The sequence below is a fragment of the Camelus dromedarius genome, chromosome 8 (assembly GCF_036321535.1).
Source record: "Camelus dromedarius isolate mCamDro1 chromosome 8, mCamDro1.pat, whole genome shotgun sequence".
Lineage (NCBI taxonomy): Eukaryota > Metazoa > Chordata > Mammalia > Artiodactyla > Camelidae > Camelus > Camelus dromedarius.
This window is the reverse complement of record NC_087443.1, coordinates 55,533,013-55,554,698: the sequence shown is the minus strand read 5'-3', so window position 1 is coordinate 55,554,698 and position 21,686 is coordinate 55,533,013. Positions and strand designations below refer to the sequence as shown.

The 21,686-nt window shown below is 37.3% G+C and overlaps 1 protein-coding gene across 5 annotated transcripts in view; it reads right to left on the bottom strand.

Annotated features, from left to right (window-relative positions):
- Positions 1 to 17,964, bottom strand: part of LCOR (ligand dependent nuclear receptor corepressor) — a 102,265-nt gene extending 84,301 nt beyond the window's left edge. For 3 of the 5 annotated variants that reach the window (XM_031461502.2, XM_064488308.1, XM_064488309.1), the window contains exon 1: positions 17,842 to 17,964. In XM_031461502.2, the coding sequence (XP_031317362.2) occupies positions 17,842 to 17,938 (97 nt within the window). In that variant the 5' untranslated portion in view covers positions 17,939 to 17,964. Of the gene's footprint in view, positions 1 to 16,705; positions 16,780 to 17,841 lie in introns of all 5 variants that reach the window. The other 2 variants (XM_031461509.2, XM_031461510.2) reach the window with 2 other exon arrangements.
- Positions 17,965 to 21,686: the final 3,722 nt, after the last annotated feature.

Here is a 21,686-nt window from a genome sequence, read left to right as displayed (position 1 = left end):
ACAGAATACATGACAAAACACACACATAGTTATTTCCCAAAATAAGGGAGAAAAGATTAAGGGGGAAAATTTTATATCTAATTTACATGATTACAATCATGAGAAAGCCTATAGGCTCTGAAGTCAGACAGTCCCAGATTCAAACCACCAGTTTCATCACATTTATGAATTACTTATCATTCTAATTCTGTTCCTTTATAGTTTAAAAAAGAAGGTATCATGCTCTTTGCAGGTTGATGATACCTATTAAATGAAAAATGTTAAGCATGTACTATGTGTTTGATGAGTATCTACTGTCATGAATACTTCCATGAAGAAAAGAAACTGATTTTTCTAAGGAAAACTGCAAATGGCCCTAATTCTTCATCCCTCCATATATCTAGGCACTTTGCCACGTAACTTTATAATACCCATCCTACCATGATTTTGGGCTCAATCATGTACTTTGCTTAAACCGATGAGATATTAGCAGACATTACACAACCAGAGGGTTGAAAACTTGCCTCCTTATTTCTGCTTGCTTTGTGTACTTCTTACACATTATAGTAACATCCCTCAAGGTACCCTGGTAAAGGCTGAGAAAGGCAGAAGAGTCTAGTTACTGCAGTCATCCCAATTTAAGTCAACCTACATAAGCCAGTCATCCCCAGACATGAAGCAAATCCAGCCAAGCTGCCTAACCAATCCAGAGCTGACTGTATGAAAAAAATAAAACTTCAGAGGAAACAAAAAAACTTTAATAAGACAGAGATAAGTAATTCATCTGATAAAAAGTTTAAAATAACCATCATAAAGATGTTCAATGTAATGAGAAAAATGGATGAACACAGTGAGAACTTCAACAAAGAGAGGAAAACTAAGAAAGTACTGAACAGAAGTCACAGAGCTGAAGAACACAATAACTGAACTGAAAAATACACTAGAGGACTTTAACAGCAGACTAGATGAAGCAAAATAAAGGGTCAGTCAATTCAAAGATAAGGCAGCCAGCATAACTCACCCAATCAGAATAGCAGAAAGGAAAATGAATGAGAAAGAAGTGAAAATAACTTACGGGATTCAAGGGATAGCATTAAATGGACAAACATTCACATTGTAAGGCTCCCAGAAAAAGAAGAAAGGCAGAGACAGAAATCTTATTTGAAGAAATAATGACTGAAAAGTTCCCTAACCTGGGGACCAAACAGACACTCAGATCCAGAAAGGCCAGAGAGTTCCAAATAAGAGCAGTCCAAAAAGACCCACATCAAGATACATTATAATTAAAACACCAAAAGTTAAAGACAAGGAGAGAATATTAAAAGCAGTAAGAGAAAAACAACTTGTTACACACAAGGGACCCCCTCCCCACCATAAGCCTACAGGCAGATTTTTCAGCAGAAACTTTGCAGGCCAGAAGGGAGTGGAACAATATATTCAAAGCACTGAAAGAAAAAAGTCTTCCAACTAATACTACCCTACCCAATAAAGTTATCATTCAGAAGTGAAGGAGAGATGAAAAATTTTCCAGACCAGCAGAAACTAAAGGAGCTCATTACTAATAAACTGGCCCTACAAGAAATGTTAAAGGGACTTCTTTAAGCAGAAAAGAAAGGATGCTAATTAGTAACAAGGGCACACATGAAAGAATAAATCTCACTGAAAAAGTAAATATATAGAGAAATGGTAGTGAATCAATCATTTACAAAGTTATTATGAAAGTTAAAAGATAAAAGCAGTAAACAAGATTATAATTAGCTCAGGAATATATAAATAAAAAGATGTAAAATATGACATCAAAAACATAAAACATGATTTTATGGGGGGGAAGTAATAATGTTGAGCTTTACAATGGGACCAAACTTAAAAGTTGTTATCAACTTAAAGTAGATTGTTTAGATTTAAGTTGTTATATGTAAGCCTCATGGTAACCACAAAACAAACACCTATAGTAAATACACAAAAGATAAACAGAAAGGAATATAAGCATGCCCCTAGAGAAAATCATACACTGAAAAGGAAGAAAGGAACAGAAAACAGTCAGAAAAGAATGAACAAAACGGCAATAAGCACATACTTAACAATAATTATTTTAAATGTAAATGGACTAAAATTTGCAATCAAAAGACATGGAGTGGCTGAATGAATTAAAAAAAAACAGACCCTACAAGACACTCAGCTTAGATGTAAAGACACATGGACTGAAACTGAAGGGATAAAAAAGATACTCCATGTAAATGGAAACCAAAAGAAAGCTGGAGTAGTTATATCAGACAAACTCAACTTTAAAACAAAGACTGATAAGAGACAAAGAAGGGCATTACATAATGATAAAGGAGTCAATCCAACAAGAAGATATACCTGTGACCATTTATGTACTCAACACAGAAGGACCTAAACATATGAAACAAACATTAACAGACCCAAAGGGAGACATAGTAATACAATAATAGTAGGAGACTTAAATAACACACTTGTATCAATGGACAGATCATCCAGACAGAAAATCAGTAAGGGAACATCAGCCTTAAACATGTTAGATCAGATAAACTTAACAGATATTTACAGAATATTCCATCCAAAAGCTACAGAATACACATTCTTCTCAAGTGCACATGAAATATTTTCCTAGATAGGTCACATGTGAGGCCACAAAAAAAAAGTCTTAATAAATTTAAGAGGACTGACCATAGCAAGCACCTTTTCTGATCACAATGGTAAAAACCTGGAAATTAATTACATGAAGAAAATTTATAAATTCATAAATATGTGGAGATTAAACAACATGCTACTAAATAACCAATGGCTCAAATAAGACATCAAAAGAGAAATCAAAAAATACCTTGAGACAAATGAAAATGGGAATGTAACATACCAAAATTTATGGGATGTAGCAAAAACAGTTCTAAGAGGGAAGCTCACAGCAATAAATGCCTACCTCAAATAACAAGCAAACCTAAAAAACCCTCAAATACCTAACCTGACATGCAAGGAACAAGGAAAAAAAAAAAAAAGAAAAGAAAGAAAAAAAAAAAAAAAAAGACACCCAAGGTTAGCAAAAGGAAGGAAATAACAAAGGTTACAGAAGAGATAATTGAAATGCAGACTAAAAAGATAGTACAAAAGAGCAATGAAACCAACAGCTGGTTCTTCGTAAAGATAAACAAAATAGACAAACCTTTAGCTAGACACACCAAGAGATAAAGAGAGAGGACTCAGATAAATAAAGTCAGAAATGAAAGAGATGTTACAACCAATACCACAGAAATACAAAGGGTCATAAGAGATTATAAATAATTATATGCCAACAAATTGGACAACCTATAATAAAAAAAATGGATCTCAAGAAACACACAACCTATGAAGACTGAAATCACAATGAACTATAACATCTGCACAGGTTGATTACCAGTAAGGAGGCTGAATCAGTAATAAAAAAATCCTCCCAACATACAGAAGTCCAGGATTAGACAGCTTCACTGATGAATTCTACTAAACATTCAAAGAATAAATAACAATACTTTTCAAACTCTTCCCAAAAGGAGAAGGAGAAACTCTTCCAAAATCATTTTACAAGGCCAACATTATCCCAATAACAAAACCAGACAAGGACGTCACAAGAAAGAAAATTACAGGCCAACATCCCTGATGAACTAAGATGCAAAAATCCTCAACAAAATATTAGCATGAATTCAAACCAGATTAAAAAGACAATACATAAAAATACATATACCATAATCAAGTGGGATTTTTTTCCAGACATACAAAGATGGCTGATCATCCTCAAATCAGTCAGTGTGATAAACCACATTAACAAAATGAAAGATAAAAATCATATGATCATCTCAACAAATGTAGAAAAAGATTTGACAAAATTCAACATCCATTTATGATAAAAACTCTCAACAAAGCAGGTATAGAGGGAACATACCTCAACATAATAGATGCCATATATGACAAGCCCACAGGTAACATCATATTTAGCAGTGAAAAGCTGCAGGCTTTGAGGAAAAAGACAAGGATGTATACTCCCACCACTTTTATTCAACATAGTACTAGAAGTCCTAGCCAGAGCAATGAGGCAAGAAAAAGAAATGAAAGGCACCCGAACTGGAAAGAAGTAAAACTGTCACTACTTGCAGATGACATGATATTTTAAATAGAAAACCCTAAAGACCCCATCAACAGACTATTAGAATAAACAATTCAGTAAAACTGCAGAATAAAAAAATCAATACACAAAAATTTGTTGTGATTCTATACACTAATAATGAACTCTAAGAAAGAGAAATTAGCAATATACAGATTCAATGTAATCCCTTTAAAAATTCTAACAGTATTTTTCACAGAAATAGAACAAACAATTCTAAAATGTGTGTGGAACCATAAAAGATCCCATGTAGTCAAAGAAATCTTGGGAAAAAAGAACAAAGCTGGGGGCATCACATTCCCTGATTTCAAATTGTATTACAAAATTCTAGTAACTAAACAGTATGGTAATGGCATAAAAACAGACATATTGATCAACAGAACAAAGTACAGAGCCCAGAAAAAACCCCACACGTATATGGCCAATTAATTTATGACAAAGAAGCCTAAAATAAACAAATGGGGAAAGGACAGTCTCTTCAATAAATAGTGTTAGAAAAACTGCCATCCACATTCAAAGGAATGAAACTGGACCACTACCATACACTCAAAATGGATGTAAGACCTGAAACTATAATTTTATAAACTCCTAGAAGAAAACATTGGCAGTATACTCCATGACACAGGTCTTAATGATGATTTTTTTGAATCTGATCATCAAAAGCAGAAGTAACAAAAGCGAAATAAACAAGTGGGACTATATCAAACTAAAAAGCTTCTGTACAGCAAAGGAAACCATCAACAAAATGAAAAGGCAACCAACCAAATGGGAGAAAATACTTGCAAATCATATCTGATAAGGAGCTAATATCCAAAATATATAGAGAACTCATACAACTCAATACAAAAAACCAACCAACCAACCAAACAAACACACCACAATTTGATTAAAGAGTGGCCAGAAGATCTGAACAGACATTTTCCCAAATACTACAGATGGCCAACAGGTACATGAAAAAATGATCTACACCATTAATCACCAGGGAAATGCAAATCAAAATCCCAGTAAGATAGCACCGTACATCTGTTAGAGTGGCTATATGCAAAAAGACAAGAAATAACAAGTAGCAGCAAGAATGTTAAAAAAGGGAAACTTTTCCATTGTCAGTTGGAATATAAATGGGTCAGCCACTGAGGAAAATAGTATAAAGTTTCCTAAAAAAAAAAAAAGAAAAATCGAATTACCATACGATCCAGCAATTCCACTTCTGGGTATTTACTTGAAGAAAACAAAATACTAATTAAAAAATATGTATGCACCCCCAAGTTCATTACAATAGCCAAGATATGGAAACAACCTAAGTGTTCACTGATGTATGAATGAATTATTTAGCCATAAAAAAAGAACGAAATCTTGCCATTTGTGACAACAAGGATGGACTTTGCTAGCATTATGCTATACCATATAATCTCTGTTACACATTGAATGAATGAATGAATGAATGAACCAACCAACCAACCTCAAAGGTACAGAGAACAGACTGGTGGTTGCCTGGAGTGGGTAAATATTTTTTTCAATTAAATAAATTGAATACACAAAAGAATATACATTTACATAATTTTATATGAAATGTAGATACAACTATTATTAGCTAAAGGAGACTAAGTTTCTCTCACTTTTTGAGTATGTAGCTAATGCTCTTAGTGAGAAAACTTAGTTATGTATTTTACATGAGCTTGAGGAACTGTTGCCCATTCCTTAGACATCGTGCTTTGCACATAAAGTGAACAGTCTTTATTGTCATGAATATTTTATAAGACAAACATCTTTGAGCACATTAGTCAGTTTAGCTCTCCTGCCCTGTTATAGACAGTATGAATATTCTATTTCCTGATGGATTTCATGTCAACCATTCCCAAAACTATTCGACAGTGAAAATCAACACAAAAATTTATATCAAAATACTGAAATTAGAAGGCTCTCCAAGACCATCTTATTTTACAGATAAAAAAACCAAGATGCAGAGATTAAGTGATGTATTTGCTCAAAATCAGACAGTTGTAGTAATACTTATACCAGAACTACTTAGGTTTTCCCCACTCCATTCCACTGCCTAAGATGCAACTATTTTTTACCTAAGAAAAAGCATGTAGTAGTTCTTAGCTGGCAAAAAAACAAAAATTGAGCATTTTTTGCTACTGTTTTGTAGAATGTACCAATAAATGTGATAATGTTAATGATACATAAATGTCATCACCCAAACCATTACAGAGAAGCTGTAAATACATAGAAGCTTTGGATAGATCAAACAATTTAAATTCTAGAGAATAATAATTGTTATATATATAAAAATATTTAAGAGAAACTTTTATTTTAGTATATCCAAAGAGCAAATTCTATGCATCAGCTTCAACAGATATTTTTTTCAAATGATCTATTATTTATTAAGCAAAAATTAAATTCTTTGCCTTTTACTCAATTCTCACAACCCTCCTACACAGTATTTACTATAAGAATAAACTGCAATTAGTTCTCTCTACATTCCATTGTTGGTAAAGTGTGAAGATAAAATTTGTACTCAGCTCTGTCTGACTCAAAACCACATTTTGTTGTTCTTCTAATATGCAAGTGTTTCCAAAATGGGCCTCCAAATATGGTTAACAGTTGAGGAATTGATGAGAGGAATTAAACTTCTGAATGCAGAGTACATTTAGCAACCTCTTCCATTCTACCAAGATACAATCTTTAAAGGGTTAGCTAGACATGGTTAATATTTGAAAGGCATTCAAACCTATGTTTAAATTTTTTTGTCAAGTACTTTTCTCTGTAAGTTCATAAGTTTTTCATGTAAGCTGGTGTAAAAAAAAAAAGGAAAAAAAAAAGAACTAATGTTTAATTTCAACAAAGGTTGCATCTCATAAGTTTTTAAAAATTCTTAAATAGACAAAAACCAGAAAACTATTTGCATTATATCAAAATAAAATTGTCTGATGGACTTAATTAACAATGCTGCAAATAGAGCCAAAAATATTCACTAAAAAAGAGTACACTGAATGTATTTCATAACTGAATTCAGGATGGTTAATTTCATTCCCTTAACTACGACCACCATTATTCCTACTTCTAAAGTTATTCTTATCTCCATGGGCTTCTGAAGATATGTTTCCCCAGACTAAAATATATGTTTATTTTAAAAATTAATTCAGTTTACTTTTCATTCCATGTATTTACAAACATACATCAATTTATTTTAGATGCACAGAGACAAAAAAAAGTGTATAAAGAAAAAATGGATTTACATAAAGAAAGATGAATGAAAAGCCTTATCATGCAAAAGCAAGTAACTCATTCCTGAACGAACATTCTTTGCAGATTCCTAGGCTACATTATTGTATCAAACATCTGAAGATTCTGTATATTTTGCTGAGTAAGCATCCTTTCAGCATCAAGTTTTAAAGTGTGCTGCTTACTTCATAATTCAGTTATATATAATAGCAACAATATCATTATCAGGACTGCTTATACTTCTGTTCTGAGTCACAAAAACCAGACATTAGCAGCAGCATGGCTTGACAGTAGAACCTTCCTGTTTCTTCATATAGCCTTTATTCTTTACTTTCTTTTCTACTTATAACTGGATATATATTCGTATTTCTCAAATCAGTTGATTTCCTCTGGATTACTTGATTACTTTTTTGTCTTGTTTTGTTTTTCTTTCTCTAATTACTTGTTAAAGAATATCTGACAAAATATGGATTGGCTAACTTAGGTTACTAAAAGTTTACTCAAAGTATTTTACCTAAACATCTTCATATGATTTTAAGAAATAATTTCTACCATGGAATGTCTGAGAGGTAATACATATTTATTCATCATTTAACAGGAGTGAACCTTCTGATTTTTCTAAAATAAAGTTTAAGTCCTCAGGAAAAGAAAAAAAGGCAAAAATTGTGTGGGTCATCAACATCTCTGGTCCTTTCTCCTTGCTACAATGTCAGTTCATTTCTTTATCAGTGGAATTATATTAGAATACTCTTCTCCATTAATTTATTCTCTTGTTTTTAAAAGATCAAAATCTGTGGATAATTCAATCTTCTTAATGGTTTAACAGTCCTGACCTAAACAACTCATTCAGGTTGGACTATCACCTATGCGGCCTACTTTTTTTTCTTTTTAAAGAAAAATTAAGTCCCACACAGATTTACAGCTTCTGATAATTCCTACCTAAAGTCTTCTAACCTAATGTGGAAAATTCTAGTTTCTCTTCTTTATCTTTACCCCATATATGAATGTACCATTGTCCTTCACCAATAAAATGTAATAATCTTTGATTTGGGTATGTTACATAAAATTAAACAAGGTTCTCTGCCAAAAGAGAGAGGGGCCAAAGGGGAAATTATCTATTAGATAAGATTGTACATTAGTAGCCATAAGCCATGGTTCTTGAAACTATTTTTAATAGATATATGTGGACCTGACTCTTTGTATGTCTTTTAACATGCCAAAATCTATTTTAATAAATACACAGAAAATGTATGCATCCACAAATCAATATTGGTTGTACAAGTCTCTTATGGAAAACGGCTTTATCACTTTAATCATACCTCCTTTTGAAAAGTCTGAAAGCAGCAAAAGTCCAGTACCTTTCAAAAAATTGTTGGAAATGAATCTGTATTATTTCATTATTTTTATCCTGATGTATTCTCTCTCCAAAACAAAAAGCAGATCTAGACAGGGTATCTAACATATTAAGCATTATAAAAATACTGCTAAAGATTATACGTTTCCAATAGGTAAACAATAAGTAAAATTTTAGTATACTGATCATTGAACACAGGTAATATATTAATTAAATCATTTAAAATAACTGTATTACTCACTCACAGAAAAATGACCAGCTTAAAGGTTTTTTTCAGTAACTATTCCCGAAGATTTATAGACTTATTGCCCATCCATAATTAAAGTATCGTTCTATTGTGATCACATAAACTGAATCAATGCTCATTTATACAAGATAAACTTCATCTGCTTCCTTAATAGCTGAATGAAAATTCACATAACCTAACACATATGATGATGGGACTAGTAAGTATTCATACCATTAATCATGCAATTCACATTTCAACACAGGCACATATTCACAAACATTTTTGTTCTGCTCACTTTTTTATTCTTAGTGAAGGCAAGGAGCTCCCATTTTAACTTGATAGGAATTTCTCCCTATTACCTTTGTCACAACATCTTCCTGTATCTACTGACGAAGCATTAGTCTAAGACCAGTGATATAATTACCAAAATATGGTATAATTTTTTAAAATTTGTCAATCACTCCTTCCCCTTCTCAGTCATTATACACGACTCAGCAATGTCCCTTTTCATCACACATTTTGAAACATTTATTGCCAAGTGCCAAATCAAAGTCACAGTCAGAAAGTTAAAACTGAGAAGGCATTTGGTTAAATTCCAGGAATCCTGAATCTTGAACTCAATCTGCTTTACTGTTCACTCCTCCCACCCCCCTTGAGGTCTCTGGGAAGGATTAAGAATAGAAGAAAAGGCCAGGCACCTACACACTGTTACTATAAGGCTTTTGTTACAAACGTCAAAGTGCCCTGTGAACTAAGCTGGTCCATGTGGAAGGCTCACCAAGCTTAAGACCTGGAATAACTTGGATATCCTTTCCTGTCTCTCCTCTTCTAAGCCTATGCTCAGATCTCAGCCAATGGTGAAAGGAGGCCAGTCTAGCAATATATGAAGGAAACTAAGCCAGTGGAAACATTCAACTCAAAAGCCTATTTAGCTCTGACAAAACTAAAACATTTGAGAAGAAAAAGGAAAGACAAATTGGACCATAACACTAAAGAGAATGGGGCAAGGCATTCTAGGCCAGGGAATTATGTTACTACTTATGGTAAGATTATAAGTAGAGACACCAGAATTCTTTAATGTAATATAAATCAAGTAAACTATCAGGAGTCAGAAACAAAGACAGGCAACTTGGTGGAACCAAATAGGAAAGTCTAAAAGAAGGGCATAGGCTTTCATGTTTTACAGCACAGGCTTTTGAATTCCCGTCTCAGATCTACCACTCTTTAGCTGAGTGGCCATAAATGAAACCCTTAATCTTTCCAAATCTGTTTCTCCACCTGTAAAACAGATATTAATATCAAAGGGATCTTCTCTGGCACATAAAAAATACTCAACATAGAAGCTTTTAAGCTTGTTTTTATTAATAAAACAAAAACCTGTCTTTTCCATATTCAGATATCTTATTTCTTTAAATTTATGAACCACCTGATGGGGATGGGAGGTGGGAAGAGGGACACAGTATTATATAAGAAGGTTACAAAAAGACTGCATACTAAATATGAAGTCTGGGATTTTCCTTCAAAATAATTTAGTGGGAATGCAATTAGCTGATGTAGCCGGGTGTTCACTAAACTATTCTTTCTACTTTTGTGTATGTTTAAATTTTTTCAAAATGAAATATTAAAAAAAAATTCCTTTCCCTTTAATTAATATGGTTGGGCAAGTTATAATATCCCTTCTACCTTTCATAAATCACATATCTAAAAGATGTAAGAAAGGTACAAGAGAACTGGGGAATATCCTGTAGGTAGTTATAGAGGTAAATACTCACAAATGATCTAGAAAATATGCCTACATTGATTGGGAAGAAGGGAAGCATTCAAGTAAAAACCCACAAATACCAATGTACTGGGGATAATTTTTAAAAATGTGAAAAACAAGAGCATCAAACTGAACATAAGCATGTCTTAGTTTAACAAATTCACCAATTCCTTTCTCTACACACGTTGTACACATATTTTTGAAATTTGTATAAACCAGTAATTCTAAAAAGTACCATTGGAGCTGGTTTCCTATATTATATCAGAGATGAATTCTGTTATAACATGAATTTTTTTTTGTAGTAAATTCATATTTTAACACGTAGGGAATGAAATTAAAGATACACCCTGTAGATCCTTTAAAATTATTTTTCTTCTCATATATATTGGGAGTTTAGGAGAGGGAGAACGTGCCTTTACTCTCTGGAAAATTCTAAAAAGTCAACTAGTAAGAGAAATATATACAATAATCATTTATTAATAATGATGATAAAATGATTCCGATCTTATCAAAAATAAGCTAATCATGAGACTGAATAACAGTCACAGACTTCTAGTATTATCAATCAGAATGAAAATGCTCATCATACAAGTTTTTCCAGTAAGAATAATTCTCAAGGGAAATAATATTGGTGTTCACATCTTCTAACCCAAAGTCAGTCTGGATATGTATCATCATAACAGATGTAGAAAACTACACTGCAATTTCACAGAGCAATTGGAACAAATTAAGTTAAAAAGTCTGCTGGAAGAGTTCAATTCTGTGTTTTACTTTTACATGAAAAGTCAGGTAACTATTTCAAACACTTAAATATCATAAAATTATTTCTGTGGATAAGAGGGATGCATTTATGCTAAGGGAAATACCCTGATTATTTTAACAGGAGTTATTACTCAATATTTCCCAACTGACCAATTGTTTTTTAATACCCATCTTTATCTTTCTACATTTCTAAATAAAGACAATAAAATAATATGAAAGTTTTCTAAAAAATATAAAATGTGTTATGCATATGTAAGATGGTAACATCATGAATACTAGAATCAGACCAGATTCAGACAATATGTCTACATTGAGTAAAGATAACCCTTTCCACCCAGGCTTTTGTTATTCACTATTCAAAATTCAGGCATAGAACAGATTCAGATAATGAGTTTTATGTTATTTGAACTTAAAATATGAACACTCACTATAAAAGAAGATTTGGATAACAAGAACTTAGAAGGCTTGGATAGCAAAGTATATCTGTGTTATTACAAAACTCCATCAAATAACAATTTTAATGATTCATAGAAAAGGATGTTAAAAGAAGCATTTCCTAAGTAATTGTAGTTCATTCTGACTACTCTATTACCATATTCATTTTTCCCTTCACAAAATATACTGCAGATTATCTTCTAATCTGTAATGATTCTCAAACTGAGAGTATTATGAGAAAAAAATGTTTGCAAATCATATATTGATAGGGATCTAGTATCTAAAATTTACTCTTACAACTCAATAATTAAAGAGACAAATAACAATGGGCAAAGGAACTGAACAGACATTTCTTCAAGGAAGATACACAAATGGTCAACAAGCACAAGAAAAGACGCTTGAACTCAGTGGTCATTAAGGAAATGCAAATCAAAACCACATGAGATACTACTTCATACCTACTCACCAGGATGGCTACAATCAAAAAAGACAGACAATAACAAGTGCAGACAAGGGTGTGGAGACACTGAAATTCTTATACAACGCTGGTGGGAATATAAAATATTGCAGCTGCTTTTGGAAAACAGTTTGGCCATTCCTCAGAAAGTTAAGTTATTATATGACCCAGTAATTTCATTCTTAAGCATCCCCCCCCCAAAAAAAGGTGAAAACAAACGTCCACACAAATAAAGCACTAACATTCACAGCAGTATTATTCATAATAGGCAAAAAGTGGAAACAACTCAAATGTCTGACAACTGATAAATGGATATACAAAATGTAGTATGTCCATACAATGCAATATTATTTAGCCATAAAAAGCAATAAGGCGATGATACATGCTACTACATGGATGAGCCTTAAAAACATGTGAAGAAGCCAGAAACAAAAGGGCACATATAATATGATTACATTTATATGACATGTCCAAAATAGGCAAATCCACAGAAACAGAAAGTAGATTAAAGGTTTCCAAGGACTGGGTCATAGGAGGAATGAGAAATGACTTCTAATAGGTACAGGGCTTCTTTTTTGGATATGAAAGTGTTATAGATTTAGATAATGATGTTTGCACAACCTTGTGAATAAACTAAAAACTACTAAATTGTATACGTTGAGAGCGAATTTTGATATGTAAATGACATCTCAATTTAAAAAAAGAAAAAAATTCAGGGTATGGGCCACTGGACTTGGGATACTTCCTGCATACAAAAGACAGTTAATAAAATTAGCTAGTAGTTCACAATGGAATTATCCCCAAAGCAACGTGCAAGTGTAAGGAACAGTAAAAAGATTTTTTAAATGTTTGCAAATAGAGTAAAGATAATTTGGAAAGTAGTGATGGTAGGTCTTTAACTTAAAAAATAACAGCTTTATTCATTCACGTCTACCCAATATCCAGATTCTGTTCAGCAGATGGGTACACATAAAGGAAATACGAAACAAGAGAGGAGTTCAGAGGTACATTAAAACAAATCAAGCTTCTTTGCTGAGCTTGCAGGCCCAGTTCGCAAACCAGGAAAGAAAACAAATCTCACTATTTTACATATACACCTTTATTTGCCATAGAAAATATTTCACAGTTTCCAAATACCAAATTCAACCTCTAAGGATAAAAATTTGCCATTAAGGGTATTCAAAGAATGAATATGCCACTGATTTTAGGCAATTCCAATTATGACTTTTGTGCAATAGAATAAGATACAGCCTCCAAATGAGCTTACTTAAGAAGAGATGCTATTGTGGATGACAATAGCCTCTGTAAGGGGATTTTTTTAAAAATTTGTCATTATTGTAGAGTTTTACAATGGAATTTTTAAAAAACATTCCTCCCCTGAGCTAAGGAGAGATGTGTGTTGAAAATCCCAAGTTGCCTAACAAAGAGACTCCACTTTTTAACTTACATTAGAAAATCCAACTAGCTATCTCTGAATCATCTCTAACTCATTCTTGTCATTTTGCATTGTTGCTTATTTGTTTCACATGACAGGAATGCTTTTTCCATTTTCATCAAAATGAAGCAAAAATCTGCCACCTTCTTCATGAAGCCTCCTTTCATCATCTCAAGCAATTTCTTTCACTTCTAAACATCCCCAGCACTTCCTTGTACCATTGTATGGTACATTTTGCCTTGTGCTGAATACACTATATTTTTTCTAAGGACTATAAGTTCCTGAAGGTTAGTCCCCAATATCTCTGTTCGCCCACAATGCCTGATATAAGGCAGATGCTTAGTATATATCTAAATGAAGTAAGTATGCATTTACCTAACTGCTTTTTTATCCTAAAAACAGCACTAATACAAGTAGCTAAGTAATTAGGCAAGTACTCAGAAGTGGCAAGTCCTCACAGACAATGAATACCTAATTCTCACTCTGGAAGAAATTCCATGCCATCCTGTGCAGCCCAATAAGGATAAAAAAAAAATGGCATTATTCACAGGCTTCCTAAAATTGCTCCAATTATAAGCACATTTGAGGGAATTAGCGCAATTGGAAATAACTCTTAAGTCAGACTCAACCTGCTATCCTTTTTTGGCCAAGCTAGAGCTAAGCTGAAATCATCACAACTTTCCATACACTGGGAAAAGCTTTTTGAGAATATAGTAGTATGAAGAGCAGCCAAGCAATAGGTTACATCATATCAGGCAGCAGAGAGAACCTCAATCTTCCTGGAATGAACGACCATCCCAGTCCCAGAGGATGCCTCAATAATCACCTGGTTACCAAATATCCGTCTTGATCATAATCACTGTCTGAACCTGCTAACTCAAATTCAACTAAAACCTAATAATGGAAACACCAACATCTCCATATGCACCTCCACAATCCTGACCGCCACTTCCCTCCAAAGAAAAGTAGAAGGGAGAATTAGATTTTGGAAATGAGTGAGAATTCACTTTTAATCGAAAGACTGCTACAAATTAAGTATCATTCATAAACCAATGACCCTAAAGCATTAAGATAATCAGTCAAGGGAATCAAATAGAAGGTTAACTGTTCAGAACCAATCCCATTAAAATAAAAGGAATTATTACATATGCTAATGACAAAGTTGCCTTTTGGATTGTACATAAATAAGGATCATTGCCAGCTCTCTTACATATAGAAAGTTAACATTACAACTGATTTACTTGGAACCCTCTTGTTAAAGAACAAAATCACATATGATAAAAGGGAAAATATGAGACCTAATTGATTTTAGTTGGGAGACTATCAACTATAAATTACTGCTCAGATTAAAATACCGATCTGCACTATGGACTCTAAATAATCTCCTGAACTTTACTACCTGGAGAGTGGAAATTTGGAGTTAAAAGTATGCTTTTAGAAAAGTGAACACCAAATTAAAACCCTCTCTCAAAAAAATGAATCTAAAATTTGATATTCAACTCACATATTTACAGAAGGGTTTTAATAGTCAAAAAACCTCGTGTAGCCACAGTAACTTAACCACTAACACTAACCAATGACTGATAAAATGGGGGACTGAGGTAGAAACCAAGAATTTAGAGCAAACAGAATTAGAATAAGATAAACAACCATCTAAACAAACTAAAGCAACAGTAACTTGAGAAATCTATAAGGTTATAGCTGTCAATTTCAAAATCCTTTAAAAACTAAAAAGCCCTACTGAAAAGAATCATTTAAAAAGTGAAACAAATACAAGAACTAAATTCTTCAAAATAATTTCAAGATTTTGTATTAACTCACACTTCTGAAAACTCATTAATTTCATGCTTCTCAAAACCTCCTACATGCCTTTACAAGATCTTTTATATGATGATTACAAATAACATAATTCAAAAAACGCTAAAGCAAACGTATTATAGATTTGAAAAAAAAAATAAAACAAGTAGAGACAGAGTAAATGATAACTGATTACCAAAAGGCTGATTCCTGGAGGGCAGAGCTGGGCTTGGATTGGCAGGAGGGAAATTTTAAAATATATACACAAGACAAATTATACCAAAAAATGGATTTATGCCTTTACTATTGTTATACATAAACAAGTATATTTTTAAAATGTACTTTTAACCTTTGGACAATCAAAGTTATATCAGATACCAAAGCATTGTTGCCTGTATTTATTTTGATGTTACTACAATCGAAAGTCTTAAAATTCACATACATTTTCATAACGAAACACCACATAAATGGAAAGGTTTATATTCTCCAAGTAAAGGTTGCCTTATTTTTCACTTGTTTGAAGTTTCAATTTTGTTTTTTAATCTATTACAGAAAACATCTCTTGTGGGACATTGTAAAGGGCATACCCTCCTGTCAAGCCAGAAAGCTCAAACACAAAGACACTGAGCTAACCAAGTGCTGTAATTCTTCCAAACTGAGCTTCTCCACACCCCCTCCACCCTTCCCCCCAACAGATATGTCTATTAAATCAGTGTCTGTTCTCCCCCTCGCACAACAAAGAGAACTTCTCACCGCATGAAATTGCCGCTGAATGGACACCAGAAAGCAGGATTTGCATAATTCCTTCCAACGAAACCCTGTCGGGAAGGAGGGGATGAGGGGCCCAAGCGAACGGAATCTCCTAGATTATGCACGGGAAGACCTGGTTCCCAAGAATATTCCCCACGGTGGGGTAGGGGTGGGAGGGGTTGGAATTCTGGGCCTCCCCGAGGACTGGGCGTGGGGGACGGAGGACGACGAGAGAGCATTTCCCCACAGATCAGCAGCACTAAAGCAAAGATGGGGAAATAACAATGCTGGAGGACAGGAGAGTCAGACACAGGACCGACTGGGGCTAAGGGGCGGCGGGCGGAGCGGAGACACCACACGGGCCACTTACTTTTTGGAGGGGGGTTAAATATATGAGTTAAGCCCTTATGGTCCCGCCGGCCGCCGCACAGAGGGAAACGGGACCTTGGGAGAGAAAAACAGACAAAACACACAGTGTGAGAGGCGCAGCTCTGCCGCACGGCCCCTCCCGGGACGCCCCTGTCCACACTCCCTCCTGCCCGCGGGGAAAAGGCCACCCGAAGCGGCCCGAGGTCCGGGAGGCGGGGGGCGGACGGGACTCTCGGCGAGGCGGCGGCTCCGGCAAATCCCCGGAGGGGACAAGAGCGACCCCTGCTCCAGCTTCTCGTTGGGACCCGGTCCCACCCCCGCTTCCTCCCGCCGCGCACACACCGAACACAAATACACACACACCGACCCGAGCGTCGAGGATTAACTCCCCGGCCGCTGCCGCCGCCGCCGCCCGCAGAGGAAGTGCAGCCGCTGCCCCCCGCGGCCATGACACCCCACTTGGCTCGGTCAGGCGGACCCGGGGCCTGTGACAGCTCCAGCTCCCTCCGCCCCCATCTCCACCTCACGCCTCGCACACGCCCGAGCGCCGGGCGCCCGCCCGCCGCCCGCCGCGCGTGCACGCGGGGACAGGGGCGCGCGCCGCCGCCACGCGTGGGGGAGGGGCGGCGCGGGACGCGGAAGGCGCCGGTCAGAGCCGAGTAGGGGGGCCGAACTACGGCCCAGCAAGCGCCCCGCCTCCAACCCCGCGCTAGGCTCGGCGGGACCGGCGGCGGCGCGCCTCCGGTCAAGTGGCAGTGCCGCCGGGCGAGTCTCCACAATAAGCCAGCGGCGGCGCCGGGCAGCCGGGCAAGGAGGGAGGGAGAGGGGAATGGAAAGGGTGAGGGAAAAGGGGACTAAAGGAGGGAGGGGAAGGGCACGCGCTCCGGCCCGAGAGCCCGCCCCAGGGAGGGCGCGCGGAGGGGAGGGACCGGCGCGAACGCGCTCAGGCCCCAGCCGGGAGAGCCCGCCCGGAGGTCGCGCGCGCCCGCACTCCGGGGGGTGGGGGAGGGGGACGCCCGAGCCAAAGAGGGCGGGCGGGCCGGGGCAGCAAATGCTCTGCCCCGGCTCCCTCCCTCGTCTGGGGCGGCCAGCGGCGGGGCGGCCCGAGGGCTAGAGGCGGCAGGGGTAAGGTCTCACCTACACAGTGAATGAGCTTGTGGCGCCAAGAGTCCAGTTCTTGCCGAAAGCCGCGTCTCTCAACTGAGCATTGCTGCCGCCTACACACCCTCGCCATCTTCTGCCGCCCGCCCGGCCCTGCCTCCGCCGCGGCCCCGCGCACGCCCAGCCGCGTCGCCCGGGGCCGCGCACGCACCCGCGGCCTGGGCGTCGCGCCTCCAGCCGGGGGCGGCGCGGGGGCAGGGCCGGCCTCACCTCGCGTTGGCCCCGGCGTGGCCCTGGGGGCGGTCTGGGCGCGCGCCCGCCTCGCGCGCCGCGCCGCGCGGCCAGCTGGCCTGTGGTCCCCGCGTTTCGCGGCCGCTGCCGCCTCTGGCTGCCCAGAAAGGCGCCTTCCCACGGCCGCGACTCAGCCCTGGCTCAGTCCTGCCGGCCCCGAGCCGCCGTCGCCGTGCTGTGCCCCATGGCCATGGCTGTCTTTTCCGTTCCCTTCCTGGGGCTTTTTGTTTTTTAAACCAGCCCCATCACTTCAAACCTGCCTTGTCGCCCGACACCAACTGTTGCAAGTTCTGTGGTAACTGCTTCTCTGAACTTCTAGGTCGAAACTGCTCCTTCCAGGAGCCTAAGAAGCAGAATTAAGAATAAATGCCCAGATGCCCGTTGAGGCACTGAGTCCTAAAGTTTTCAGAGGTGAGAAGGATATATTTTATTAAGTCATTCAAAGATAGCCGGCTCTCGTAAACCCAGAGAAAGTTGAAACTAAGTTTTAAGTTAAATAAAGAAGTGGGAGGTTTCTACTAGGAAGGCTGCTCTCGGACAAAATTCTCAAGTTGGTGTGTTCAGAACCCCTCCTGTGTTGTGTGGAAAGGGGTTTAAGTTCGGCTAAAGTAAGAATAGTATTTCAAAAGAAGTATTAATTAACAATAATTAAAGGAAAATGGCTTAATATTTCAGGAAAGAACTCAAATATTTTCGATAACTACGGGGATTTTTAGGCAAAAACCTGGAATAATTCACTCTCGCAGGGCACTACCTATTCCATTTAAACATGATGCTGATCTTAATTACTTAACTGTTATTTGGGAAAGAAAGAGAAAAGAGAAAAAAGAAGGAAAGGGAAAAGGAGAACGTGCAGGGGTTGGGGTTGGGGCAGGAGCTGAATGCAAAACAAAAATTAAAAACAGAAAGTAGATCCCTCTTTACTAACAGGCCCAGTACCCTAGGATTCTAGCCTCGACCCCCACCTTAGGAATTTAAGATTAAGGACGGTGCATTCCTGCTTTTAGATATTTAAATTTTAATTTGAAGACTTAATTTTAATTACTGTAGTAGGTAAAACAAAGTCGTTAAATACTTGACATCAAGGATTCCATTGGTGTATTGATTTTTGTCTTTTCAAAGGCTGTGGTCCTGGATTTCTGAACCAAGCACTTATGGTATGGCGTGTCCATCCATAAAGAGGTGTACTAGGTGGGCCTCTTGGGTAGGAGGGGTTTGAGAATAGAAAGAGACTAGAAAGGTACCTTCAGCCCCCTCCACCATGTTAAAACCAATAATTTTCCACAATTCTCAGGAGTCTACAATAATTCATTGGCTTAAGAGTAAGTCAAATGAACATGAAGAAGCTATTGAGTCAGAAAGTATTGAATTTATGTGTGCATGAAACTGTCCTGAGTGGTGAGGGGACTGGACAAACACAAGATAAAAGATTGCTATGGACAGTCGTCCTGCACGTGTGACGGCAAGACATTTTTGTATCGCCACCTGAAACTTCCTTTTTTCACCGCTAGGTGGTGGGTTTGAGTCTTTCGTAGCTATAACCAAGTTTCTATGGCTTTTTGGAAGTATGTTTCATAAAGTTTCAAATGAATGACCAACATGCGACACTAAAATGAGTTAATAATGAATGTGTTCTATTATCCCATATAAGTTATTTAAAAATCATCAAGCCAAGGGTATTACTTCCTCAACACAATCTCTTTAAGAGTATTAGACATACAGATTATAAGAGGGTCCTAGAGACTTGAGAGATCAACTCTAATATGAGGTATAGTTTCTCTAATTTGAACTATGGATTTGGAAGCCCAGACAAGTGAAGTAACTTGACCAAAGTTACATAGCTGCTGGGTACTGAGAGGCAACAAAAGCCAGAAGACAGGTTTCCCGTTTTCTAATTCAGTGTGATTTCAGCTACTCCACTTTGAATTGCAATTACTGCTTCATTTATTTTAATTTGGGAACCAACATGTAGTTGACCTCTCATAAAGGTCTACTTGGAGACAAGGGTAAGGGAACAATAATAATAACATGTATGAAATACCTACTGTATGTTTAGCATTGCAAATTTATTTTATACCATCTGAATAACAATGCCATAAAGTAGGTATTATTTTTACCTACTTTTTGCATTTTCCAGATTAGAGATTCAAGATTCAGAGAAGTCAAGTGCCTTTGTACAAGGTTACAAAGCTACCAAATGGCAGAACCAGAATTCTGATTAAGATCTCTCTGACAGCAAAATTCTCTAAATTGTCCTGAAAGTAGAAGCAGGACTCTACAAGCAGAGGGTTCATTTAATTCTGTATGAGAGATGATGTCCCATTGCACAGGGAGTAGTTTGACAAACATTTTGATCTCCTATCACATGTCAGGCAGTGTCCTAGGCAGCAAGGATACATAGATATCTAAGACATAATTTCTGACCTCTGATGCTCTTGGTTACCCTGGAATAGGGCCTTAATTGCAAGCCCTTTCCCATTCTGGGGAGAGTCAAACAATATAACACAGTGGCTAAGAGAACAGAATCTGAAGACAGAGCTTGTCTGTATCCTGGCTCCATCCATTAGTAGCTGTGTGACCTGGACACACTTTTCTGGTCATCCATTTCCCCATATGGAAAAGAGAATAATAGTCTACAAGATAGGGTTTGGGTGAAGATGAAATGAAATTTTAGTCATGTACAGTACCTGACACATCAGTAGCATGAAATGAGTATCAGTTCTCATGATTAGGCCTTCCTAATCTGTCTCCCATCTGTCTAGCCTGCAAGGTGACAGGAAAGCGAGATGCTTGTGCAGTTTGGAGTCAATCTGTGACAGCATGAAGGAATGATTGCATGACTATGGCCTTTGAAAACAACATTCTCTGAGTCATCTTTTATAGTTCTCACAGTGAACAATGTATACAGAAAACAGAGTACATAAGAAGAGTAAGCTCTGTCTGTGAACCATAGAACTGGTTGATCAATATTACAGCAACCTCCTGTCTCATTAGTTGGAGGTGGCATGTAACAGGGTAATGACCACAGAGAAATGAGAGGATGAAATGGGTTGGGACCTCTAAGAAAGAAAAAATGTCCTGAAGTGAAACTTTAAAAAAAATATATGTATAGTTAACAGATACTTTTTAAAGCATTTTTCGTTGGATTAAGTCATTATTCCTCACAACAACCCAGTCAATTATCCCCATTTTTTAAAGAACACAGAGAGGCTGAGTAATTTGCCCAAGGTCAAAGGTAATAGTAGATTTGGATTCAAACTCAGGTTATCTGTCTGCAGAGACAGCTCTTTAACCTTCACACTTTCGCCTCAATTCTACTAGGGGAAATGGAACCTAGAATGAGACAAGACCTAGACAGAAGGGAAATCCTGTCACTTGGTGGAACTACTCATGTCGGCTCTTCTTGTTTAGTAAAAGACTCAGAGTTTCTCTCTTCTCAGTCTGTCTGCCTGTGTGCCAGTGGCCTGGAAAATTGTATGGCTTTACTTTATGGTGTGTGTATGTGAAATCTATTTTTCTTTTAAAGTTTTTTTGAGAGATATTTTGCATACCATTCACCCACTTGAAGTGGTTTTTAGGAGATTCACAGA